At 39.9% G+C, this 27981-nt stretch overlaps 1 protein-coding gene across 3 annotated transcripts in view; it reads left to right on the forward strand.

Annotated features, from left to right (window-relative positions):
- The window catches only part of LOC122096444 (aldehyde oxidase 3-like), a 102812-nt gene that overhangs the window by 17696 nt on the left and 57135 nt on the right, over positions 1-27981 (forward strand). For all 3 annotated transcript variants that reach the window (XR_006145301.1, XM_042666999.1, XM_042667001.1), the window contains exons 8-21: positions 613-693; positions 4310-4454; positions 4867-4959; positions 8049-8200; positions 9965-10058; positions 12753-12862; positions 14360-14544; positions 14859-15021; positions 15336-15428; positions 17092-17261; positions 17862-17976; positions 18371-18493; positions 23710-23806; positions 24546-24670. Coding sequence is in view for 2 of the 3 variants with exons in the window: in XM_042666999.1 (XP_042522933.1) it covers positions 613-693; positions 4310-4454; positions 4867-4959; positions 8049-8200; positions 9965-10058; positions 12753-12862; positions 14360-14544; positions 14859-15021; positions 15336-15428; positions 17092-17261; positions 17862-17976; positions 18371-18493; positions 23710-23806; positions 24546-24670 (1746 nt within the window). In the remaining variant the exon portion in view is untranslated. The remainder of the gene's footprint in view (positions 1-612; positions 694-4309; positions 4455-4866; positions 4960-8048; positions 8201-9964; positions 10059-12752; positions 12863-14359; positions 14545-14858; positions 15022-15335; positions 15429-17091; positions 17262-17861; positions 17977-18370; positions 18494-23709; positions 23807-24545; positions 24671-27981) is intronic.

The following is a 27981-nucleotide window of genomic DNA, read 5'->3' on the forward strand; positions in this document are numbered from 1 at the left end:
TCTGCAGGCCTGGAATTGGAAACAACTGTAGACTACAGAAAAAATTATTTCCCAGAAACGCTGGCTCCAAAATGCTGAGTGGGTCCTGCTGGCTCCCAAATGCCATGTCAGAGCTAAAGCCTGCTTGAAAGGCTTCCCGTGGTCCATATGTCCCATCTCCCCCTCCTCCTATTTGCTTCTCCCCTGGGTTCAAGGGAATTTGCCTGACCTCTTTCTGCACTCCATGAATAGCCTCCCTTAGGCGTCTGTGTCTCCATCTTTCAGGAGCTTTCACAGATCCTGGTCTGTGGAGCCAGGGAACTTGCTCTTTGCGCCACTCCAGGGCATTTGGCTTCTGCTGCCACTCAGGGTAATTAGCTCTCCAGCTGGTCCCGGGGTCAAGCGCATAGTTGCCACTTTCTTTCTGCTTCCTGGCCCAGCCTTCTCCAGGCTTTGCCAGCCAGGGTGGAACCAAAGGACTGGCCTATCTCATTGTTTTGATCCCCAGGCCCCAGTCTAAGCCTTTCAAAGAGGGGATACTCAATACTGAAAAGTTACCAAGCACCAAGATGCTTATTGATCTTTGTCTCTGTTTTTTTTTTCAAAGACTAAAACACAATTTTCTTTCTTAAGGTCTGTGCCAAATTGTATGAGAAAGAAGAATTTCAACCATTGGATCCAACTCAAGAGCTTATATTCCCTCCTGAGCTAATGGTTTGTTCTCTTTCTCCTGGCCTTCTCCTTGCCTTAGTGCACTTGCGGGGGTGGGGGGGGATGGAGGGGCTCCTCAAGTACTGTCAGGCTTCTGCCACCCTTTGCCTCCATGCGTAACTGTGCATTACTGTCACTCTCAGAGAGCTATGGGACATGGTTTTTGAAGACTCTGTCTCAGGTAGACTCAGAAGGCCCCTGGTCTTTCCTAACCTCAATGTCAAGGCAGCATGTCACATGATCATTCTGGCACAAGTGTGTATGTGTGTGTGTGTGTGTGTGTGTGTGTGTACTATACAAGGCATTTATTTTTTTTTAATTTAAGTAGTTGTACAAAGGGGTTACCACTCAGTATGTCAGCTTACAAGTACAATGCATCTTGACCAGTATCTCCCCTTTCTTCATTCTCTCCCTTCCCGTGGCCCAAGTATCTTTATTAAGTTCCCAGGAAAGTTCAGGACATACACTAAAGTCAGCAGGGCAGCTCCAAGCTCCCAGTCTCTTGTTCTCTATCAGCCAGCACAGGTTAAACATTGATCTTTTAAAAATAAAACAAAACAATTCCTCTAGGCCTCCCTCGGAGTCACTCTGGCTTGGAATGAAGACAACATGACCCACTGTTCTTTGATCCCATGAACTCTGCCTACCCGGTGTAGGGTTTCCATGTGCCCCAGGACTGCCTTTGGCTCACTCTGTGAGGGAAAGGCTGAAAGCTGGTTCTGACACTGTTGGCTCATCCAGAGAATCTTGAGATTCTCAGAGCCCTTTATACCTTAAAATTTATACTAGCCCTAAAGAGCTTTGTTCATGTGGGTTATATCCATTGATGCTTGCAGTATTTGAAATTAAAACTGCAAAAAAATATAAATAAATGAAATTTTTATTCCTTTCTTTTTCTCTTTTCTTTTTTGTGCGATACTAGGCTTTGAACTCAGCACCCTTGTGCTTTGCTACGCAGGTGTTCCACTTCTTGAGCCACACCCCAGACCTTTTTTTTTTTTTACTAGCATCTTGCATTTTTCCCAGGTTACCCTCCACCTTGATCAATCTATTTGTGCCTACAGCATACCTAGGATTACTAATGTGAACCTCAACAACCACTTAGTTTGTTGAGATGGCAGGCTCAGTAACTTTTTGTTTGGTCTAACCTCCAACCACAATCCTCCTAAATAGCTGGGATTATATAAAAGGGCTTCCACGTCCAGCCTGCATTTACTTATTTCTTTATAAATAAAATAAGCTCATTAGAATAAATGGCATATGTTCATGAATAGTAACTGTATTTTTCCAAAGAAAAATCAATGGAAAAGTGGCACTGTTTTAGATTTTGTAAAGCTCTTCAACACTGGCATAAGAGAAGGCAGCAAGATTCAGATATCTGCTTCTGATTTCCTCTGGTTGTATTGTGTAGCCTTTGTAAAACTCCACTCTTAGACTCATAAAATAGCTTTGACCTTGGGATTCCTAAAAAGGATTTCAGGGGCCTCCAGAAATTCTTGGGCTGTATTTTGAGAAGTGCTATCCTCACCTAATGAAAATACATGAATTATTTTATTAATCAGAGTTCACCCATTCTCAAGGTCTTCCATTTCTCATGACCTAATGTAACCTTTACTGAATCTTTATGGAAAATGAAATGTGCATTTTAGCCAAGCTACCTTTAGTTTCTGTTTATTCCAGCAGCCTTTGCCTTGACTTCTGTTCAACATTGAAATCACTCAGTCTACAGAACCCTAGAAATTCTACCAAAATATTTTCCCTTTGGATGCTCCCACAGAGAGCAAAATAGTTTTTACAATAGCAAAGATGCTTTTGAAGTGAATTTCAAACACATTAAGCAATTCTGTTCTTGCTTAAGAAATAGTTCTCTTGTTTATTATTAGCCAGTAGAAATTGCTTAGTCATGCATCTCCAGATGCATGCCAGAATTTCACTTTCAGAGAACTCCAGGCAAGGAACCTTGAGCCCTTGATTCATTGTCCTGTTCACATTAACCATCTGTGGCACCTTGACCAGGTTACTCTCCCAATTTGGGAAGTGTCTTTTTCATTCCTGTAAAACTAGACTTATATTTCCCAGATTAGCTTACATGAAAGAGTACCTAAATATCAGGGGTTTCCCTCAAATGTCGTATTCTTTCCTGACCACCCTATATGGTAACAACTCTAAGTAGCTTTAGTGGAATAGGAAAAAATTTGAGACATAAAAAAGTATTAGCGTGTTAAATGATCCCTGAATGAATCAAAATGGAGAGCACAGACGTCAAACAAAACCACAGAAGACACCAGGCACCAGTGGCTCAGGCCTGTAACCCTAGCTACTCAGGAGGCTGAGATCTGAGACTCTCAATTCAAAGCCAGCCCAGAAAGGAAAGTTTGTGGGACTCTTATCTCCAATAAACTACCTATAAAAATGCAGAACTAGAGCTGTGGATCAAGTGGTAAGAGTGCTATTCTTGACCAAACAAAGCTCAGCCTTGGCCCTGAGTTTAAGCCTCAGAACTGGCACAAAAATAAAGGAAGGAAGGAAGGAAGGGAAGGAGGAAGGAAGGAAGGAAGGAAGGAAGGAAGGAAGGAAGGAAGGAAGGAAGGAAGGAAGGAAGGAAGGAAGTAAAGAAGGAAGGAAGGAAGGAAGGAAGGGAGGGGAAGAGAGAGGGAGGGGAGGGAGCAAGAGTAGGAGGTAGGGAGAGAGGGAGCTAGGGAGAGGGAGAAACAGCAAGGGAGAGGGAGGGAAAGGAAGAAAGAAAAGAAGTAAAGGAGGTGAAAAGGCTGCTCTACTAAGTATGGTCAATATTTCTAAATTACCCTCATAAATATTTATTTCATTCTTGTTTATATCTGTGGCTACCTACCACAGTCATTGATTTTAGAGGAACTGATTAGAGAAAAATATAAAGAAGTTCTGTCCATTAGCTATTTTTGCTGATTAAGTCCCACGTGTAAACTGTACTTCTGAAATCTTTCAATCTTGTTTAGTAAACAGTAAAATCTGTGAGAAAAAGGTCCCGCTGGCTTTGATAAATTGGACATTCTATGTTTTTTTACTGTATTTCCTAATCACATGCTTCAGTGATCTCTGAGAGCCAAAAGACCTTTCTAAGTCATCTAGCTAAAACTCCAATTTTCAACTAAAGTATGCCAGACCTAGCAAGGTTCAAACATTTTCCAGAATTTTCATCTGGCAACTTAGTGACTTGGCTGGAATTAGAACATGGGTCTTCTGTGTTTTCAGCATATGTAATAGCATTTGCTACACACTTAACCTGATAAGAAATAGCACACAGCTGTCAGACACAAAATAGTTCATTTTCCATGGATATTCTATCATTATTTGTCAATACTTATTTGACATTAGAAATCTCATTCCTGATGCATCTTTATTTCCTGTTTATTTCTATGTTAATATTTAATTGAAATGCACGTTGATTGATTAAGTTGTAAGAGATGAGAAGAGACATATACAATTCAGGGGGATTTAATTATAAGTTGACTAGGTCAACATTGTACAAGTGTCTTGTTTTAGTTATAGCAGGTGCTGTTCATTTGAGTTTGGTGGTCTGTAGTGAAATCGATGTGTTTTGTCACTGATATAATATTATGTCTCAATTTAAATACTGCAGAGGATGTTAGAGAATCCTCAAAAGAAAATTCTGACATTTCATGGGGAGAGGATTACCTGGATTATCCCAGGAACGCTGAGAGACCTCCTGGAACTAAAAACAGAGTACCCCAATGCTCCTCTTGTAATGGGGAACACTGCTCTCGGTGAGTAGCAGACTCCCACTCTACTTCCATATGGAAACCTAAATTCCTGAACTGGGGTAGAAGCTGTGGCATCTATTTACACATCAAAATCCTTACCACATAATTCAAATCCCCACCTCACTCTTTCTCAAGTGAGTGGCCAGTTTATCATGTAATTTCTCTGGCACCTAATGAGTAGTCTGGCCTGTCATTCCCACTGTAGAATGTAATTGGGTTTTTCTGGGGTTAAATTTTCTGTTTCTTCAAGTAAAACAGATGTCTCTAGAGACAAAAATCAAAAAATGATTAGTAAGTCCCAATATGTGGGAAGTTACTAAGGAAAAAGGTAACCTTCCTTTGCCTAGCTTTTTTAAAAAAAATAAAATCTAGTTGGCTTCTTTCCTGCTAATCATAATTGTTCTCCCTTTCTTAGGACCTGACATGAAGTTCAAAGGTGTTTTCTATCCAATTATCATCTCCCCTGCAAGGATCTCAGAATTGTTGACAATATCAAAGACAAAAGAAGGTGTGTTCTCTATTTGTTACAATAAGGTCTGTGTGTTATAAACCATTTGCTTAAAGGAAACAAAAGCTATTTCATTTTGCCAAATCATATTTGGCACTGTTAGACTGAGCCACATAGATATTTTTTCAAAGAATATCCTCTAAATACAGAAAATCCCATTAAAGACCATACATCCTCTTTAGAGACTCAGTTTTCTGCACAGATCTGGCATTCAACAAATGCTTTCAGGTCCAGCCATCCAGCTATCTCTAAGCTGTATCTTCCCTCACAAGCATATTCACTGGCAGATGGTCTATTCCTTCTCCAACTAGGCAGATCCAATTTCAATGACTGTCCCAAAGCTACGAGACAAGAAGGAGCATAAATCCATAAATCCACCATCAACACACACACACACACACACACACACACACACACACACATACACACACACACACACACACACAATACAATTTAGAACTCAATGCTTTTGTTTGTTATGGTTTTTGTCCTGGGACTTGAACTCAGGACCTGGGCACTGCCCCTGAGTCACTGAGCTTCTTCTTCTTCTTTTAACTCCATCAAACGACCATTTATGCAAAAGATTAAGAGATAAAATACAACACAGTAATTGATCGAAGTCTAAGGATAATGGCCATTTGGTAGCAATTTGATGATACACAGGTGATTTCTGGATAGCTTGCTCAAGAAAACCTGTTCAAGGCTAATGCTCTACCACTTGAGCCACAGCTATGTTTTTAAGTTTTGGTTTGTTTTTTTTAAAAAGCATTTTATTGGAGATAAGAGTCTGACAGACTTTTCTTCCTCAGGCTGACTTTGAGCTGTGATCCTCAGATCCCAGTCTCTTGAGTAGCTAGGATTACAGGCATGAGCCACTGGCACCTGGCTGGTTACAGTTTTTTTTCTTGTTGTTGTTGTTGTTTTTGTGGGGAGGGTCGGTTGTGGGGCTTGAACTCTGGGCTTGGGCGCTGTCCCTCAGCTCTTCAGCTGAAGGCGAGCCCTCTAATGCTTGAGCCACAGTGCCACTTCCAGTTTTCTAGTGGTTTATTGGGGATAAGAGTCTCAAGAACTTTCTTGCCCGGGCTGGCTTTGAACTGTGATCCTCATATCTTAGCCCCCTGAATAGGTAGGATTACAGGCGTGAGCCACCAGCTCCCGGCTTAGATTCCCACTTTCAACTCATCATCTTAAATCCTGTAAGAGGACTGGTGGTATTGGGAAACCACACACACACACACACAAAGGCTGACATATACATACAGACCCACACAGACACAGACACAGAAACACACAGGCACACACATACAGACACACACATATACACGCTCACACACACAATCTATTAATACTGATTGATGATTTTACCTGTGGTTTCAGGACCAAGTCACCTTCACAATTCTGACTTTTGAAGAATCAACTCATTTTCTCAGAATCTTTATTTGATATAGAACTTGATCATCTTGTCATCAACATGCTTTGGGGCTAAATAAATACTGTTTTGTAATCTCAAAGGGCAGCGACCTCTGTTCAATAGTAGATCATAGCCTCATTAAGACAGACCAAACAGGTTTATATCCTGATTTTACAGCGCAATATGAAAAGCCATAGGAGGTAGATGAGCAGCAGTCAACTGCTCCCTAGATTAAAAAAGATAATAAAAGAATCTTTGGATTCTTGAGAGGAGATACATAGCTTAGGTAGTCTATTAGGCTAATAAAATAGAACCTTATTTGCCTGATGAAAATCAAGCCTTTTTTCTCAAATGGTCTCAGCTCCCTCCAGGAAGTACAACAGAGAACCCTCTCTAGCCAACATCCCAACATTAATGTGTGAGCGCCCTCTGCTGAGTGTATGTTCCCTGAACAGAATCTAAAACATTGGTGTGCTGCCCAACAGGCCATAAAGTTCTTAGAAGCTTAAGCCATGGTGAATTATTTGCAACGCTTTCTAACAATAAGCTCATGGCTGCAATACAAAGTGAAACAGAAAGACAAAGAAAGGTAATTTGCTAAGAAGAGATTCAGTTTTTTTTATTTCCCAGGCATGACTTCTGGTCTGGCAGTTCCGTACCATCACCACAACGACAATGCCAGATGCTTGCGAGCACCTGTTCTCATACTCACCCAAGTTCCAGGCTTTGGCTCTTCATAGCTGCAATTGTATCATTTGTTCATTTGTCTGGTTATGGCCATCTTCCCCTGTTGAGCATTAACTTTCTGTAGAGGCGAACTTGTCTGTGCTCATAACCACAGTAGTTGTAATAAACCTTTGTTTAGTGGATGATGGTGTGTCAAAGGTCAGCATTTACTCACAGTATTGCTTGGTGTTGTGGCTCAATTAGAGAATGATTTGGTGCTAATCACCTGGAACCAGATATGAGTGAGTGGAAATATGGAGAAGGGAGTACTAAGGAAGGCATGATGGTGGAGGTGTGGAATTCATTCTCAGCCTCCAGATGGAGAAGGCTTGAAGTCAGACAAGGAAACAAGTGTAGTACAAGGTACGGAAGATGTGATGGTTGGAAATAAAAAGCCCAGAGCCTGCCTTCGTGATACTTATAATTTGATGGTCATACAAATAACACACAAAATTGCAGTTGTGACCTCTCCTGCATACAGGCGAGGTACTTGACGTCAAAGGAGCAGATAGCAGGGTGATCCAACCTTCTAGGAACTTGGGAAGCTTTCTCCCAGCTGAGATCAAAGGGAAGATGGGAGATGCCAGGTAGAGACGGTGGGAATGGAGATACAAAGGTCTGCAGGCATCACCTGGTATGAGCAGAGAGTGAGAGAGCAGGCCGAAGGTGGACCACACAGCATCTGGTGATGGAGCAGTGTCTGGGTAAAACAGAAAAGCAGCTTTCATGGTTTTTATGTGTTTGCCAAATCCCACATTATTGTTGTCCTTTGCCCCTCCTTTCCCACATTTATGAGCTGGTCTGCAATGAGTATTACCTTAATAATCAGAAAATAAAACATCTATGAGAGAGAAAGGTGATGTTGCGCACTGCCCTTGGCCTGCCTGCCTTCCCCACTTGCCCTCTTCTTGGCCAAGTTTACAGAATATCGCCAGAGCTGTCTTGCTTTCAGGACTGACTCTGGGTGCAGGCCTCAGCCTGGCACAGGTGAAGAACATCCTAGCCGACGTGGTCACCAAGCTCCCAGAGGAGAAGACACAGACGTACCGCGCTCTGCTGAAACACCTACGAACCCTGGCTGGGCAACAGATCAGGAACATGGCAGTAGGTTCTCCATGCCCCCATGTGGGGTGGTGCCCTTAGGAAGGAAAAGCTGAATCATTCACTGATCATTCCATTGCCTGCTGTATTCATCCTGCTGCATTTTCACATGGCTAGCTTGTGGATTACCTGATTTCATACTTTTGTGGCATAAGCTACTTCAGTGATCAGGTTGGGGTGGGAGATGCCCACCCACCCAGGACTTGACTTTTGTCTGCAATTGCTACCGCAGATCTATCTTGTTGAGAAAGGTCTTTTTTTTTTTTTTTTGGTCAGTCTTGGGGCTTGAACTAATGGCCTGAGTGCTATCCCTGAGCCTCCTTGTGCTCAAGGTTAGTGCTCTACCACTTGAGCCACAGCCCCACTTCTGACTTTTTCTGAGTAGTTTATTGGAGATAATAGTCTTATAGACTTTTCTGCCTGGGCTGGCTCTGAACCAAAATCTTCAGATCTCAGCCATCTGAGTAGCTAGGATTATAGGCGTGAGCCCCTAGCCCCCAGAAAGGTCTGTCTTCTATCCTTCAAATGGGACTTTTGACTGGTTATCTTTTAAAGATAACTAATAGGTTTATTGAAAATAACTGGCCTGGTGACCCATGTATGAGACCCACCCAATTTACTTGACAGTTTTTGTAATACTATATTACAATTGAAGCATGCTTACCTACCTATTGAAATATTAACTGTAAATAATAGAGAGATAAAATATAAACTATTAATAATATACATTGTTTTCCTTGTTAACTGTTAATATCTCTATGTAAATGAGTTATTAGGAGCCAGGGATGTGACTCAATGACCAAGCACTTGCCTACCCATGTGCGAGTCCTTGGATTGGGTTGCCAGCAAGACCAGAACAACAGAACTGCTACAGTATTTCTGTGGTCCAGCTAAAATCCTCTTCTTTAATGAATGTGTTTCTGTGTTTCTCTGTGTTTCTGCTGGCCTCTTCTAGATTCTATGACATGCATGCACATTTAGGCTGTATGATTTAGACTAATTGTTCTACCTGTAGATGGGGCTCTTTAGCAAGCCAAGGTAATCTCAGTCCTGTACAATTCATTGTTGGAAGTAAATTTACAACTAATGAAATCTTCATCAATGACCTTTCCCAAGACATAACTTCCCTAGACCACAGAGTAGTTACTGCATGTGGCCCACAGAGCACATCTCTGGTGCCTTGTGTCGAATCTGCCTTTCTCATGGCCATTGCATGAGGGTGGTTTAAATAGGGCCTTGCTGGGGAACACCAGTTCTTCTTATCTTGCAAGTGTTGGTATCTCAGGAATGCTGCCTGGTCCTTCTTCCAAACACTGCTTCAGCAACTCCCTCACCCCCTACGCTCCAGCTTCCCATACTCCCCATGCACACTCTAATGCCCTGCCCTGCCACTGTGAGTCAGGAAGAGCAGAGGTTACTCTGCATCACCATTTCTTGTCAGTTACCACGCAAGCTACCCATGAATACTTTCATTCACAGAATTCATTCTCCACCCATTGACAGTTCTCCATCCATTAGAATTCCTCTTCTACATAGATCTGGGAAGAGGGTGGGATTGAAGTAATCTTTGCTGTCTTCATGGTTTCTATTCAGTAAATAACTAAAAGATGAGTCATTCCTAGAAAACACTTTAAGAGGTGCAAGACAATCTCTTCAGCAGGAGATGTTTTAATCTAATTACTGAATTAAGCTGAAAAATGTGTCATCTGTGTTGAATTCAATATTCACAAGGATAACACCCAAGTTGCTTATTAATCTTTCTTTCAGTCCTTAGGTGGTCATATTGTTAGCAGACAGCCAATCTCTGATCTCAACCCCATATTAGGGGTAGGCAAATGCATTCTCAATGTTGCTTCCAAAGGTGAGCTACTGAATTCTCTTATTGGGGGTAATGCCGGCTTTATCCTAACTGAACAGACCATGGGGTAATATAAATCCTTGTGTGTGTTGTTGGATGCTACTGTGTCCTAGAGCACAGAGGTTCATTTTAGTGACAGTTTTGTTTTAGTAGCTTTGTGACCTACAGTATGTCATGCATTTACATGGTTAGGTCCTTAAGAGACCTCTTCCTCTTCTCCTCCTCCTCTTCCTTTTCTCTCCTCTCTCCTCTTCTTCCTTCTTCTTTTTTTGGTGATACAATGATTTGAACTCAGGGCTTCATGCTTCTAAGGCAGGATCTCTGCCACTTGAGGTATGTCCTCAGCCTCCTTTTGCTTTAATTATTTTTTAAGGTAAAATCTCATTTTGTTCCCTCAGCTGACTTCAGACTACAATCCTTCCACCTGAGTTTCTGATATGGCAATCATGCTCCACCATGTCCGGCTTATTTTTTAAAATTAAATTAAATTAACTAATTAATTTTGTTGGTCATGGGGCCTGAACTCTGGGCCTGGGTGCTGTCCCTTAGTCTTCAGCTCAAGGCTAGTGCTCCACCACTTGAGCCACAGTGCCACTTCCGGCTTTTTCTGTTTATGTGGTGCTGAGGAATCGAACCCAGGGCCTCATGCAAGGCAAGCACTCTACCACTGAGCCACCTTCCCAGCCCCAACATCTGGCTTATTTGTTAAGGAGGATCTTTGCTAACTTTATACCTAAGCTGATCTTAAAGTACTATTCTCTCAAATTCTGTCTGCTGAGTAGCTGGGATTATAGACATGAGCCATGTATCCATCCTGATTTTTTTATACTTCAGTACTCTAAAGGAAAAAAGTTAACTTTATTTCTCAGTCTCACTTTGCAGAAAGTGACAATCCTGTAATCATGTGATTCATTACCCTGGCAAGCAATTATCATCCTGAGGCTATTCGGATGTCCATGAAGAGTTAAACATTGTTGGATCAAAAAATGCTTCTATTAATCAGATATAGGCTTTGTATCAGATGTATCTGCCACTCCAGAAATTACAGAGTTCTTAGGAGCTGTGTATCACCAGCTGGGACCAAAACCCAAATATTAGATCAAACAATTCTCCAAGTTTTGCTGTCTACAAGAGTTTTGGAAACTATGTCAGGAACTCTATGTCAGAGACCAGTGTATAGATATGTACATAAAATCACAGGACCTTTTCTAATATCATAGAACTCTTTTGGGGAAAATTTATAAGTATAGTGGAATCCATACCATAAACTATATCTTGTGGTATAAGGGCCTATTGAATTTAAAAACCTGAATTTTTAAAAATTATTTGTTTATTTTTTATTGTGAAACTACTGTACAGAGGGGTTACAATTACATGGGCAAGATAATGAGTACATTTCTTATCAAGCATTGTAGCCTCCTCCGTTTCCCCTTCCCATCCCATCCTCCCCCGCCCCCCCACCAAGTCCTCCCCGCCCCCCCCCCCCACCAAAGTTGTAAAGTTCGTTTTCGACATAACGACTTGTACTTCTCATTGTTGCAACAGGTCCACCTGTATCCTTATTTAAATGACTTGTTTTTCCCCTTCCCCTCCACAAATTATACCGACATCAAATACAGTGAAAGCATGGGTTATACTGTGGGGGAGGGACATACAAAGCAACAAAGAAATAATCTTATAAATGCATTAGAAACAATCGCATGAAAGAAAAAAAAAACATTTGAATACATATCTTAGGGTTCATTTTCCTAACATCACCTTATCTGACCTTTTCTGCTTGACTCATACATATACTAGATATTGCAAATAAGGGAAACCATGAGACCTATGTTTCTTTGGGCTTGGCTTACTTCACTTAATATAATTTAAAAACCTGAATTTTATACTGACCAAGTCAGGTAAATGTAGTTGGGGGAGAAGTTTCAACAGGACCTGCCCAGGAAAGTAAAACAGGAAACAGCAAAATTCTCCCTGACTCACAAACCACATAAGCAAAACCAGTCTGTTCAACCTATTGCTTTTTCTGTCAAGCTGGCTTCTGAATCTTTTACCTCTTAGTACAAATCAATCCCACCTTTAAAGGATAAAGAATGTAGTGCCACCCAGATCCTAAAAGAAGATTCCCCTAAAGAATTCCCTAAAATGGTATGAGGAGAACAGCCTCCTTCCTTTAAATAAATGGGTCAGCCAGGACTGTGACATTTGTTTGCATCACCTAGCATATGGGTGTGAAATCATCACAAGCTTAGTGTTGTTTTGTGTATTGGCATTACTGCTGCATGGGAATTTTATTTTGTTGATGTCACAGTACCATGCTCACCAGCATCTGTCTCCAGATATCCCAACTCTTCACATTCCCTCACAGGTGTCCCCCACTGCACACTGACTTTCAGACACTGTCACATTTTCACACTAATTTCCATCAATCTATCTGGTAAACCACACACTATAACCTACATGGCATGCTTCTTATAAACTGTAGGAGTCCAAGCCTATTAGAACAGATAGAAAACTTTTTTCTAAGACAGAGGTCAAACACATCTGATACAATCAGATCAAGGGACAGTCAAAATATTGTTTGTGGTTATTCGTTCCATTTGATTTCTAGAATAAGAATACAGCTGGATTTAATAAAGTATAAAATCATTTCAATGGTACATAACCTTTGGATAAAATGCCTTTATTTTCTTCTAACAGAAGGAGCGCAGCAAATTCCTTTAAATGATCATTTTCTGTCTGGAGCAACAAATGCAAGTCTGAAGCCAGAACATGTCCTAGTTTCTATTTTCATTCCAGTCTCCGAGAAGGTATGAGATTATGATGTTTACAATACTCACTTTTACCTGTTAGTTGCTTTATTTTTATCTTGAATTATACTCAGCATAATACAAATATAGAATTTGGAACTACAGATTAGCTCCACAGATATGGTAGCTCACATCTGTTATCCCAGATACAAAGGAGACTAAGGTAGGAAGGCCAAGGTCTGAGGTCAGCCTCAAGCAAAAGACAGACCCTATTTGAAACTAAAGCTAAACCAAAGCAAGATAAGCTGAAGGCATGGCTTGAACAATTGTCCAGCAAGTGTAAAGCTCTTGAATTCAAACTCCTGTATGGTTTAAAAGAAAATGTTTTACATAGGTATAAACAACAATGAAAGACTAGATGTCAATCACCTTTAGAGAACTTCAGGACATTGCTTTATTTTCATATCTTCTTTCTCCAAACGCTCTATGGTTCCTCTACTCACAAATCATATCATTAAGAAGGTCCAATGACCTTACTGCATTTCAACAAAGTTTCACACTGAATGGGTGGCAGAACAAGGACCCTACCCCTCCATCAGCTTTAAAAGAGTTAACTGGAATAAATAACAGCAGATGCCAGGTATGGTGAATCATGTTTATAATTTCAGCCATCTTCAGCAAAGATCAAGGAGATCAAGATTTAAGGCCTGCTCAGGCCTTAGCACAACTCTATCTCACCCAACAAGCCAGGAAGTGTGTTTTATGTTATCCTTGTCATAAGGGAGGTATAGGAAAGATGATTGAAGACAGGCTGGCATGAACAAAAAGGCAAGATTCCACCTAAAAATAACACAAATAAATAAGAAAAAGCTGGGGATTTGGCTAAAGTGGCCCTGAATTCAAACTCTGGTACTGCCACAAAAGAGAGAGGGGCAGAAGGGGGAGAAGGAAGGAAGGAAGGAAGGAAGGAAGGAAGGAAGGAAGGAAGGAAGGAAGGAAGGAAGGGAGGGAGGAAGGGAGGGAGGGAGGGAGGGACGGAGGGAGGGAGGGAGGGAGTTATAAAGGAGAAATTCCATGTATTTTAGGAGTTACCTGTGGATCTTGTTTCTTTTGTACTGGTCCTGGGGCTTGAACTCTGGGCTTGGGCACTGCCCTTGAGCTTTTGTGCTCAAGGCTAGCATTCTACCACTTGAGCCATAGCTCCATTTAAGGGCTGTTTTGGTAGTTAGTTGGAGATAAGAGTCTCACAGGCTTTCTTGCTGAGGCTGGCTTTGAGCCATGGGTGTGAGCCACCAGTTCCCAGCTTGTGGAAATTTTTAATGATGAAATGTCATTATGTCATTATGAAATGTCATTAACTTTCAGATGTTCCAACTAAGACTGAATGCATGAGTGTGTAGTGTGTGTGTATGTGCATACCTAGTATAAGATTGGTGGAAAAGCACTGATAAATAAGCAAATCTAAGTGGATGAGAGGTAGGTATTTATTGTATTGCTCTGGAGACTTTCTCAGGTTCATGAATTTTCAAAATGATCAGTCACTGTGGTTGTTTGCAGTGGGAGTTTGTGTCAGCTTTCAGACAAGCTCCATGTCAACAAAATGCCCTCGCAGTTGTAAACACAGGGATGAGAGTCCTTTTCAAAGCGGACACAACCACCATTGTGGACCTGAACATCTTATATGGAGGGCTTGGCCCTACAACAGTCAGTGCAAACAAATCCTGCCGACAGCTAATCGGAAGGTAATTTATCAGCTTATACTTAATACAAAATAAGTCTGTTGGCCCTTTGAGGACAGTTGACGTCTCTCAGGAGACATCATTCTCTCCTGCATCTTAGCATTTTACACAGAAAGTCCATGTGATCATTTAAAGCAAGATTTTAAATAAAGCAGTGTGCACAAAGAGACCTAAGTGAATATGATCATATTCCTGTTGGAGAAAATAGATTTTAGCACCCTATTTATAGTTTTTTAACCTAATTTTCTGATAAATGGTACACTTTGGTTTATCCCTCACTGTGCTAAACTGATTGGATTCCTTTATCCTATGTGTAGATGTTGGGATGAAGGAATGTTAAATGACGCTTGCAGACTGGTTCTAGAAGAAATCGCCCCTCCCCAGTCAGCCCCTGGAGGAATGGTGGCATATCGAAGGACTCTCGCCATCAGTTTCTTCTTCAAATTCTACTTGGATGTTTTGCAGCAGTTGAGGATGAGGGTAAAAATGGGTTTGTCTTTAAGATTCTCCAGGAAGACAGTTTGTTTCAAATTCTGCCAACCTCTCTTTAAAACTTAAAGCTTAACGGGGCACCATATGGTGACCTGACCATAGTTCGGTTTTCAAGCTATGTTTCTGAGGGCCCTTAATGGACAGAACTCAAAGAGCTCCTAAAATTCATATAACCTTCTCTAAGCAATGAAAATCAAAGTGTGGAGAACATTCAGAGGTGCCAGGTTTTTTCCTTATGTCAAGCAATTGTGTCATTACAATTAGTATTTTTCATTAAAATAATAGAAGTATTTGTGCTTCAGGACCCACGTGGCTATCCTGGTCTCTCTAAAACACTCATCAGCGTCCTGGAAGATTTTCCTTTGGCCATTCCCCAGGGGATGCAATCATTTGAGGTCAGTTCATTTTCCAAATGACCAGTAGCAGAATTGAAATTGTCTTTTTAACCTGGCTTTGCTTTTGAATTACTTTTTGGAAAGGATCAGCTATGGGATATTTGCATATGAGCATTATCAGTTAGAAAATGTGAGAGGGTAACAAATCCCACTGAAAAGGCAAATGGAAAGTAAATCTCTAGGAATAAAATCACTTAGGTTTCAAGGACTATAAGCAGGGAATTATTAAACTAGTGGTGAACGAGGAAAAAATACTTAAATACAGGGCATGATGTAGTCCTTAAAAAGACATAAAATGTATGAAGACTTCAAGTTTCTATTAGGACATTAAATGCATTCCCCATCAAAATACCAATATGATCTTTCAGGAAACTTATTTTCAAATTAATAATGCAGGGAAACTAACCCTATATAATACCAGTATATATTTCTAGTAATTAAGCATAATAAATACTGGTACAAGAAGAGGCTAAAAGACAAATAGAACATTATAGACTCAACAAATAAACTAGGAGATGGTGCATCATTTTAGAAATAAAAATGCAGGCAGGTGCCATTAGGACACACCTGTAATCCCAGCTACTCAGGAGGCTGAGGTCTGAGGATTCAGGATCAAAACAGCTTGGTCAGAAGAGTCTGTGAGATTCTACCTCCAATCAACAAGCAGAAAGCTGGTCTGGAGCCATGGCTCAAGGGGTAGAATGTCAGTGAAGAAAAACAAGTAATCAAGGCCCTGAAATCAAGCCTCCACAACGAAATAGAGTATTTATAAAAGGTAGTGGCACAACTAGCTAGTCATGTTAAAAACCAGAGAAAGAAACATAAAATGGTACTTCCATTTACCACTTTACAATGAGAATGAATTACAGACTGATTAAAGTCTTAATGATGAAACATGGAATTACTAGAAAAATGTGTTTGAGATATATTATATATATATATACATATATATATACACACACACACACACACACACACACACATATATATATATATATATACATACATATATATATATATCAAACATATATATCAGATATATGGTCCTTTTCAGGTATAACTTGAAACCCAGAAGCCCTAAAGGAAAAGACTAGCAAATTTGACTATATAAAAGAGAAAGTAAAAAAAGAGAAACATTTGCAACAAAACTTTTATAAATCAATAAGAAAAAATAAAATAAAATAAGCCAAGTATAGCACCTGGCAGATCACTGGAAAAATAAAAACATTAACTCCATAGAGCTTCACTCAGGATTTTGAAAATGCCAATTATGTTAGAAGCAACATATCATTTTCACCTAGCATATTGACAACAATTTGAAGTTTTGTTCGCTCCCAGGACTGATAGAGTTGGAATTTCTTTTTTCAACATGCATGCACTTTCTTATAATAAAATAATAGATATTAAATAGCCTATTTATTCAATGGCCAGGTTAGGAGGAGGCTACCAATAGGGGGCAGCAGAAACCTCCTTTGCTGCCTCTGCATTTTTTTGTTCCAGTTTTACAACAATGATCCTTACCAACGTCAATAAATTAGGCAGGAGAGAGAACAATGAAAGTAGCAAAACTCTGTCCCTTCCAGAAAATTCTTATTTGCATGTCTAGGCAAGTACCAGCAACGACAACTATGATTGATCAATTTGTTTCCATTTTCCAAAACAGTGTGTAGATCCCCAGCAGCCTCCTCATGACCCAGTGGGCCGCCCCATCATGCATCAGTCTGGCATTAAGCATGCCACAGGAGAGGCTATATTTTGTGATGATATGCCTGTTTTGGCAGAGGAACTCTTCCTGGCTGTGGTAACCAGCACCAGGCCACATGCTAGAATCATGTAAGTAATGAGTGAAGTTGGAAAGCTGGTTAAACCCTCTATCCAACTCAATATATTAAACCATTTAACACACAAAATAATAGTGATGTTTTCAGTATATATCTTGATAAGAGAAACTAAAAGAAAGTCAGAAAATTCTCGACTTGGGAGTAAAGACTAAGTTCTTATCAAGTTAGAGAACTAGTATTGGAAGAGGTAGCCATTGTTTTCTGTAAATGGAAAAGAGTAACTCTTCATTCAATTTCCTCAGCACAAAAGATCCCAAAGACCTATGTTTTCCTCTACCCTTTTTCTAAATGTCCACCATCAGAGGAACCTGGCCTTTTCAATGTGCTGAGGATTCAATACAAGCTTATAGAGACTCCTGGAAGAGGGGAATAACGAATGCTCTCCTAAAAAATATCCCTTTTGGTCTCCCCTTGCATCCAGCAAAATCAGTGCATCCAGCAAAATCAGTGTCCTCCCTTTCCCATGGTATTGGCTTCGTGTCCACACACTGCTCTTTGTGGACTTTCCTATGATGATCAAGTGAACCAGTGGGGTTGTTGGGATTTGCGTATTCTCATGGAAGAGGGGCTTATGGTCTTGTTTCCTCCCCAGTTCCATTGATGCCTCTGAGGCCCTGGCATTGCCTGGTGTGGCTGATGTGATCACTGCTCAAGATGTTCCTGGTAACAATGGCAGTGAAGAAGAAAGGCTGTACGCGCAGGATGAGGTAGTGGCATTAAGGTGTCTACCACCCTCATGGCGTATCAATAAGAGTGGCAGCTGTCCTTCTCTGGTACCAATCCATTTTTCCAAGGAATTTTATACCTAGGATCACATTTAGTCCTACCAACCGCACACTACTTATTTGTACTCAGTCTTGTTTGGGACCAGATTTAAGGCAGCTAACTTCACTGTTAAGTTGGCACTGTTTTTGTTATCTTAGGATGAAGACACTGAAACCTAAGTGATTTCAGTCAGTTCTCTGAGGCCCTGGTGGCAGTGCCAGTATTCAACCCAAGCCCCCTGCTTTCTGCTACACTTCAGAACCATACAGCATGCTAGACTGATCTAGGACTTGCTGGGCACACTTTCATTCCCTGCTTGGTCTGTTCTTTCTACAGGTGATTTGTGTGGGGCAGATTGTCTGTGCTGTGGCTGCCGATTCATATGCCCATGCAAAGCAGGCAGCAAAAAAAGTAAAGATTGTGTACCAAGACTTGGAGCCCGTCATTGTGACCATTCAGGTAATGTCATTATCTGCCCTGTCTTTTGGCCATTTGGCAGTGGGTTGTTGCAGGAAAGATTATAGTTGCACAGCATTTGTGGAAACCTTTAGCTTTCCCTCTGATAAAATGGAGATCATAGATTAGAAAATAGACTTTCTTCCGCAAGCCTTGTTGCTATCACCACCAATTTCTTCTAACTGGAAATGCATTCTCTCAAACCACAATAGATCTTTAATCTGACCATTGCCACTAAATACATTTGAAATAATTCTGGTTTTCTGAAAGGGAGAGTCCCAAATTCCCAAATTGACATTTGATCTTAGAAAGTTTAAGCCTTTGGCTCTTAGGATAGATTTGAACATTTGTAAATCTAAAATTTCTTTTTTTTTTTTTGGGGGGGTCCGGTTGTGGGGCCTGAACTTTGGGCCTGGGCGCTGTCCCTCAGCTCTTCAGCTCAAGGCTAGCGCTCTACCACTTGAGCCACAGCACCACTTCCAGCTTTTTTCTTTTTGCTTATAGGGTGCTGAGGAATAGAACCCAGGGCCTCAGGCATGCAAGGCAAGTGCTCTACCACTGAGCCACCTTCCCAGCCCCTCAAAAATTTCTTTCCCTTAGCTATTGTCCCATGTTCCAACTCCCAATCCTTGCCCTACATGGAGCTGACTCTCACCTCACTGAATGTGGAAAGAGTGCATTTTTTTTCTGGACTCTTTTTTCACTATTTGCCAGGTTCTGAGATAAAGTCACAGTGATTCCTTTTGTGCATTGTGTGATAGATTCACTAAAGTGGAAGTGGCATCATTGCCTAGAGGAGGGACAGTCATAGGGTTCATTTGTGTAATGTGGCAAGGCTACGTAATCTACTAGATAACAACCTCTGCTGCTCTGTTGAAAGACAGAAACAAAAACTTTCCCACAAGTAAATCCTGTTGATTATGTCTTACTTGAGACTATGTTCTAAGTTCTTCATCTAAAATAATGAATGACAAGAATCAGCCTTTACAAATTATCCTGCTATGCAAAGAAGCATGATTTTTATAAAGGGTTACAATTAGAAGTCTAAAAAACAAAATCCAGAAAGCAAAGAACACATGGTAAACTCTACTGTATTTCTGGCTGTACCTCAAATTCTAAATACCAGAACACAGAAGATTAATAAATTCAACTTCATAACTTAATATGAAGAAAAACATAATACGCAGTTGAAAGATAAACATCAACTGGAAAGCATTGTAAACTGTATCAAAGATAATGAGCTAATTTTTAAAAGTTATAACATGATTTCCTAGATATGAAAAAGGAAGAGAGAATCAAAAATAAAGAAAGGTAGAAAAGAACCCACAGACCTCATATTTGATAAGGGATCTAAAAACACAAGATGGAAGAAAACTTCTTCAACAAATGGTGCTGGCAGAATTGTCTGTACACATGAAATTAGATCGTTATATATCACCTTGCATCAGAATCAACTCCTGGCTGGGAAGGGAGGTGAAGGGTAAACAAAGGAGGAGGCTGCAATGCTAGGTAAGAAATGTATGCATTTTCCTGCCCATGTAATTGTAACCCCTCTGTACAGTATGTTTTCAAATAAAATAAAATAAAATAAAAAAAAAAAGAATCAACTCCTAATGGATCAAAGACCTCAATGAAAGACTAGATACACTGATAATATTATAGGAAGGGGAGACTGTCCCTTGGCACTAGGGCTCCTTGACACAGGTAGAAAGTTCCTAAGTGAAGATCCAGAATCAGAGCAAATCAAAAAATGAATAGATAATGGGACTGCATCAAACTGAAGAGTTTCTGCATGGCAAAGAACATATCCAGCAGGATAAATAGAAAGCCCACAGAATGGAAGAAGATCTTTACTAGCTATGCATCTGAAAAGGGCCTTATATCTAAAATATACTTAAAGTTCAAAAAATCAAACTTCCCAAAAATATATCCTCAAAGAAACAGCAACCCGGTTAATAAATGAGCTAACAACAAAGAGAGAGTTCTCCAAAGAAGAAACAAAAGTTTCCAATAGACACACAAAAATGTTCAATATCTCTGGCCATAAAAGAAATGTAAATCAAGACAACATTTAAATTCTACTTCACTCCAGTTAGAATGGCCATTATCAAGAAAACTAACAATAAATGATGCTGGCAAGGATGTGGTCAAAAAGGAACTATGCTGTGGGTAGGAATACAAACTTGTCCAACCACTCTGGAAAGCAGTAAGGTATGGAGGTTCCTCAAAAGACTAAACAGAGAACTTCCCTATGACCGAGCAATTCCACCCCTGGGCATCTATCCAAATGACCACAAACCAGGCTATACTAAAGCCACCAGCACAATCATATTCATTGTAGCATTATGTCCCTCAGTGGACAAAAGGATTAAGAAAATTTAGTATATATACACAATGGAATTTTATGCTTCCATCAGAAAGAATGACATTGCCTCATTCATAAGGAAATGGAAAGACTTGGAAAAAATTATACTAATTGAAGTAAGCCAGACCCAAAGACACATAGGCTTCAGAGTTTCTTTCATTTGTAATAATTAGAATGTGCCTATAAATCTACAAGTAAACCCAATTGATAGTAAAAGACAAATAATTACACCTGGGCATGATTAATTAAATAGCAGTCTAAACATTCACACAGTGAGAACACAGGGGGATATTCTTTTTTTTTTTAAATTTTATTGTAAAGATACTGTACAGAGGGGTTACAGTTACATGAATAAGGTAATCAGTATATTTCTTGTCAAGCATTGTTACTCCTTCCTTTGTTTTTCAAAGGAGGATATTCTTAGGAGAGAATGGCAAGGGCTCAATAGCTATGTGTATATGATCATATAAAATGATGATGGGCTGGGAAGGTAGCTCAGTAGTAGACTGCTTGCCTTGCATTCATGAGGCCCTGGGTTCGATTCCTCAGCACCACATAAGCAGAAAAAGCTGGAAGTGACGCTGTGGCTCAAATGGTAGAGTGCTAGCTTTGAGCTGAAGAGCTGAGGGACAGCGCCCAGGCCAGAGTTCAGGCCCCACGACCAACAAAATAAATAAAAACAAAAAATAAACAAAAATGATGAGTATTAAAATGAACTCCAAGAAATGGAAGCAAGAGTTGTTTTTTTTTAATTGTACTATTTGTAGTTCTTTCTTTTCCTTCTTTTTTTCCCCTTTGGTTTATTCCCTTCTGTTGCTGTTTTATATTTCTGTATGCTTTGTCCTGTATATAAGTTGATCTGATTTGGGAAGGGGAAGGGGAAGCACAGAAATGGTGGGATAAAGGATGAACCAATTCAGCAGTGATATTCATTAGATACTATTTTGGAAATGAACTATATAACTTGGGGGGAGGAGTCAAGAGAGGGAAAACTAGGAGAGAATGAGGGAGGGAGCTGGCACTGTTCAAAAGGAAATGCACTCATTACCTGACTCATGTAACTGTAACCCCTCTGTACCTCACCCTTACAATAACATTTTTAAAATCCAAAAAAAAAATGAGGAAAGCCAGGCAGATCACAATAGGTTGTAGACATAGGAAGTAATGTCAGGTCTTATCATGAGAGTTTAAATTAAAAACTATAAAGAAGTATTGTTTTTAACCTATTGACAAGAAAACACAGGTTTATAATATATTCAGTTGGTCAGTTTGGGAGAGCTAAACTAGAACAACACTATCTATGAGAAAAAAAATGAAAATTCCAAATATATATATATATATATATATATATATATATACATACCCTTTAAACAGGAAACCTACTCTGAGATTTTATCCTGAAGCTCAGCTTGTTTCTGTCATTGTTTGAATGTGTAATATCTCCCCCATGCTCACATGCTGGAGGCTTGGACCCCAGCTGGTGCTACTATTTGAGGAGTTGGTGGAAACTTTATAGGTGGGGCAGAGATGGAGAAAGTGGGTCACTGGGGGTGTGCCTTTGAAGATATGGCTGCTCCCCAGTTCCCACCTCTTTCTACTTCCTGTCACCCCTAAGGTGAACAGCTTCTTCTGATCATCATGTGATTATTACACAATGTTCTGCCTCACACTGAGCTCACACTCAATGAAGCCAAAGACCTTGGGCTCAATTCCTGAAACTGTGAGCTAAAACAAACATTTCCTCCTGTAAGTTGTTTCTGTCCTGTATTTGGCCACAGTCATGAAAAGCATGAGTAATATAGTTTCCAAAATTATTGTTTACACCGTTGTTTATGTTAGTAAAATATCAGAAGCTAATGAAAGTGTTCATCTACCTATAAGAATGGAATTTGGGCTTTGGGGTATAGCTCAATGGTAGAACACTGGCCTCGCATGTGGGAAGCTCTGGTTTCAACTCCCAGCACTGCAAAAAATAAAAATTAAAAAAAAATCTAATGGAATTCTATGTCACTGTAGACATACTTTCTGAGTGAAGATATTCTCTGTTCACTGTAACAGAAATATCTCCAGGTTGTAAGTGAAAGGCAAAATGCAAATAAATATACAAATCGGAGAGCATAAACTCATAATTGTTTACATTTGCATTTATAAGCTCCAGAAGCTAATGATGGTGGTTACTTTGAGGAAAGGATGGGAACTAGAAAGAAGGCCCACATAGGGGCAGGCCTCTTCATCAAGTACACTCAGCTTATTTTATTTTAAATAAAGTCATTATCCGATTTTGAAAGGGAAGTTTTCACATAACTTTGAAAGTATTCATGAAATATAGAACATAGACTGCTTAAGAACAGCTTGAATACATTAAAGAATAAAGGCTGTGTCTCTGTGCACGTCTGGGTATTTAAATCATTCTTCTGTCACATTCCTATCAAAATTCTTAGCTAGAAATAAGAGATAGAAGGAATTCTAAATAGTCTAAAGGTTTAGACTAGTGGAGTATTAAACTTCTACAATAGGTTTGTTCTGAGGATTAGTAGAGCTAGAGGAGTCCCAACTTCAGTGAAGATTGACATTTATAGGTAAATTAAATATGCATGTGATGGTCAATAACATCTAACCACCATTCTATGTCATATTTTCTGAAATGTTCTGCTCAGGAGATATGGTCTGAAAGATGCAGCTGAATACACTGACGCACTAGGAAATTGTGTCTGAAATCTGTGCTGTCCTAGGGCAATCTAAGATCCAGGATTAACATCACAGCTGGCTTTCGCTATGTGAGAGGTGGCAGTGACTAGTTAGAAATCTTGAGTTGGACAACATTAGTGACACTTTTAATCTATTACTTCTATAGGATGCAATACAGCACAAATCATTCATTGGACCTGAGAAAAAACTAGAACAAGGAAATGTTGAAGAGGCATTTCAGTGTGTTGATCAAATCATTGAAGGTGAAATCTTACGTCCCTTCTTATCGGGGGAGTTTTGAATATATTGAGTATACCTTAATTTTATACAAGTTGGATGAAAGTGATACATCTTAGTTCTTATTAAGGGAATTTAAGAAGAAGGACATGAACATAAGATTCAAAGAAGTGAGAGTAATTTTATGATGAAACTTGATTCCTTAGTCCAAAAAAAATCTGTACTGGTTCCACTGATAACAGAAGATATTTGAGATCTTCCAATAATAAGGTGAAAAGCTTATAGTTATCCTTTATTGAATCTGCTAGAAAGAGGAAGAGAGTGTACCAAAGATAAGGTCAAAGGTCATGATAATATTCCAGGTAAAAATGATGATAAATACAATGGAGTAGAGAGAATGTCGGTGCAGTATTTAAGCACTGACTAGATGTGACAAGCAAAGAAGAATCCAAAAGCATTCTTACATTAAAGATTTGTTTAGGTAGGAGAAACAGGATATTAGTAATGTGATGGAAATTATTACTTGTTTGGAGGCAGGTAGAAGATAAAGAACTAAAGGACTAGACATTAGAAGGCCTAAGCCTACAAGCAATTGTAAAGGAATTGCATTGCTCTGAGTAATTCTAAGTTGGGGGATTCTTTGAAATAAGACAGGACACCAAGTATTATGCTCATCACGTTAAAAATAACACTAATAACATTCTATTTTGAATACATTTAAATGAAGTGTTTCTAAAAGCTTCATATGTTTGATGTATCTAAAAGGGGAAGTGCACTTTGGAGGACAGGAACATTTTTATATGGAAACTCAGAGTGTCCGTGTGGTACCCAAGAAAGAGGATAAAGAAATAGACATATATGTGTCAAGCCAGGATGCAGCATTTACCCAGGTGGGTTGCTTTCTAGTCATGATGTCTGTGTTACACTTGTGACACATGTGACATTGTCAATATTCTGCCTTAAGTTGTGAAAGCTAAGTAATGAGGTTTGAACAATGTTGCCGGTGGCTCACGCCTGTAATCCTAGCTACTCAGGAGGCTGAGATCTGAGGATCGTGGTTCAAAGCCAGCCCAGGCAGGAAAGTCCATGAGACTCTTATCTCCAATTAACCATCAAAAAACCAGAAGTAGTGCTGTGGCTTAAGTGGTAGAGTGCTAGCCTTGAGCTGAAGAGCTGAGGGACAGCGCCCAGGCCCAGAGTTCAAGCCCCACAACTGACCCCCGAACCCCATGCCCCCCCCCAAAAGGCAATGGCAAAACTTAGCCCCAATTTTTCTTTTTTTTGTTATTCTTTATTTTTTTATTGTAAAAATGTTGTAAGAGGGGTTACAGTTACATGAGTAGAGTATGAGCACACTTCATAGCGAACATTGTTACCTCCTCCTTTATTTTTCCCCTACCATCCCTTCCCTCCCCACCTCCCCAACTTGTCCTGCCCCCCCCCCCCACCCGGACATTGTAACGTTTGTTTTCAATATAGTGTCCTGTACATCTTGCCCTCACAATGTTAGCCCTGATTTTTCCTCCTCTCCACTAGTCTTCTACAAAAGTCTAAGTCCCCTTTGTCTCAGATGATAATTGTCTACTACTTCATTAGAAAAAATATTGAGGCCATGGGAATATACATTTCCAGTTCCCAGCTCCACTCTCCACCCCTCCACAGTTATTCTTCCTGTATTCTGTATTACAACTCTTCACTACCCCATTCTGATTAGTCCTTAAATCAAAATATGCCCCATTTCTTTCTTTCCCCCTTGATGGTAGTGGGTTTTGAACTCATGGCCTCTGTGCTTGTTAGGAGCGCACTCTGAAACATGCATGCCAGCAGCTCTAAGTATTTTGGAGATAGTTTCTCACTTGCTCTTCTGGAACAAACCTGGACCACAATCTGCCTATTTTCAGTTATTTGTAATTTGCATGATAGGCACATACCACAATGTCCAGCTTCTTTCCACTGAAATCTCATGCACCTTTTTGCCCAAGCTGGACAATCTGCCCATCTTAGCCTCCAACACAGCTGAGATGATAGGTGTACACTACTAGCACTTAGTTATTGTTTGAGAAGGAATCTCATGTGTGTGCCCAGACAGCCTCAAACTTCAATCCTCTTAATTTCAGCCTCCAAATGGTTAGGATTACAGGGGTGTGCCACCAGTGCCACAATAATCTTCTCCTCTCTCTCTCTCTCTCTGTCTCTCTTTCTCTGTCTCTCTCTCTCTGTCTCTCTCTCTGTCTCTCTCTTTCTCTCTCTCTCTTTGTTGATCATGAGGCTTGAACTCTGGGCCTGAGTGCTGTCCTTCAGCTCTTCAGCTCAAGGCTAGCGCTCTACCACTGGAGCCACAGCACCACTTCTGGGTTTTTCTAGTAGTTTATTGGAGATAAGAGTTTCACAGCTTTTCCTGCCGAGGCTGGCTTTGAACTCCGATCCTCAGATCTCAGCCTCCTGAGAAGCTAGGATTACAGGCATGAGCCACCAGCACCCAGCTCGCTCTCTCTTTTTTTGTGTGTTCATGCTGGTATCAGGACTTGAATTCAAGACTTTGTGCTCTTATTTGGCTCCTTTGCCCACAGGAGGTCCTTTACTGCTTAAACTATACCGTCAACCCAGCTTTTGGCTATTCAGTTGGAGATAGACTCTTCCAGATTTTTCTGCTGGGACTAGCTTTGAACTGTGATCCTCTAGGCCTCAGCCTCTTGAGTAGTCAAATTTACAGGTGTGAACCACTGACACCCTACTGCTCCATTCTTAAAAGCAACCCTCCCTTGATTCTGCTTCACCTCGTGGCTGTTGCTTCTATTTCTCCTTCTCTTATGAGACAAGTTTTTAAAACAATCGCCTATACTCTACTGCCATTCCATTTACGCTTCAGTTCATTGCTTCTGCCTAGATCGCCAGTTATCTGCTACCTCTCACATCTAAACAATGTTTTTCTGTCTTTTATGAATGTCCCTGCTGCCTTCTCCATAGTAGGCCATTTACTGACACTTCATGTTCCTGACTTGTCTAGTGGTATGACCTTAAGATTCTCAAAGATGTTAGACATACATTTATACATATATATACACACACATTTCTGTAATGTTTTCCTTCATAATCACAACACAGTCATCATTAGGAAATGTAACACTGACGAACACTAATCTTTATTTATAAGAACCATAGTCAAATTTCCCCCAGTAGGCTCACTGATGTCCTGGATTTTGTATTTGTGCTTTGTTTTGGTTTTCCAGTCTAGGATCAAATCCAGGATCATGCATTGCTTGTCTCTTCAGTCTCAATTAAGCTAAGACAATTCCCCAAACTATTTTTTCTTTCATCTCATAGATACTTTTAAGAGCAAAGACAGTTGTTTACAGCAATATCCCTAAACTTCGGTTTGATAGTTGTCCCCTTCTGATTAGATTCAGAATAAACTATTTTTTGGCAATATATTGTATAGAAATGTCTTTGAACTCATTACATCAAAAGGAATATGTTGGTGTGGTGCAATACTTAAGTTGTTAAGTTTAGTCGTGAAAGCGGTACTGTCAGGTTTATCTTCTGCAAGGATATCTTTCTCCTCTTTGTAATGAACAAGCTATGTGTGGACTGCTAGCTTGACACTGTTTATCTGTTTTCTGATTATTTAAGTACCACTGGTCATTCTTGTCTAGTATTTTTTCTAACTCCATGATACATACTACATTTATTCCTTAACACTCTTCTGGAAAGAGCTTTAAATTGTTTTTGTGCCAATGGGGATTTATAGATTTTTTTAAGAAAAAGAATTGGTGTGTCAAAATCCATTCCAGAAAAGATTTTTGGTGCTCAAATTGCCCCCTGTTTGGCCATTGGGAATAACTTCAAGTTAGTGTCTTCAATCTTTCAACATAGATTTATCATCTTCTAAGAATTTTCTTACTTTCTAAATATATAAACAGTTTGTCCTTTTCTTACCACAGACCTCAAATTGACACTTGTTCCAAGGAGCCCTGGTTTCTTTTAAGGGGGGATGGTAGTTAGTGATGAAATCTGGTGCTAGATGTGCTTAGTGTTACTGGGGTATTATTGCTCTCTGAATCTTTTAAAAAGCAAATGATAAAGCTATAACAAATGCCAATAATTTCATTCAATACAAGGTTTAGTCTTCATTTGCTCTAAATAAAGAACAAGATATGGATGTCCATTCTCCCCAGTCTTATTCAATGTAATGCTAGAATTC

The sequence above is a fragment of the Dipodomys spectabilis genome, unplaced genomic scaffold, assembly GCF_019054845.1.
Source record: "Dipodomys spectabilis isolate Male_0828 unplaced genomic scaffold, ASM1905484v1 ptg000373l, whole genome shotgun sequence".
Taxonomy (NCBI): domain Eukaryota; kingdom Metazoa; phylum Chordata; class Mammalia; order Rodentia; family Heteromyidae; genus Dipodomys; species Dipodomys spectabilis.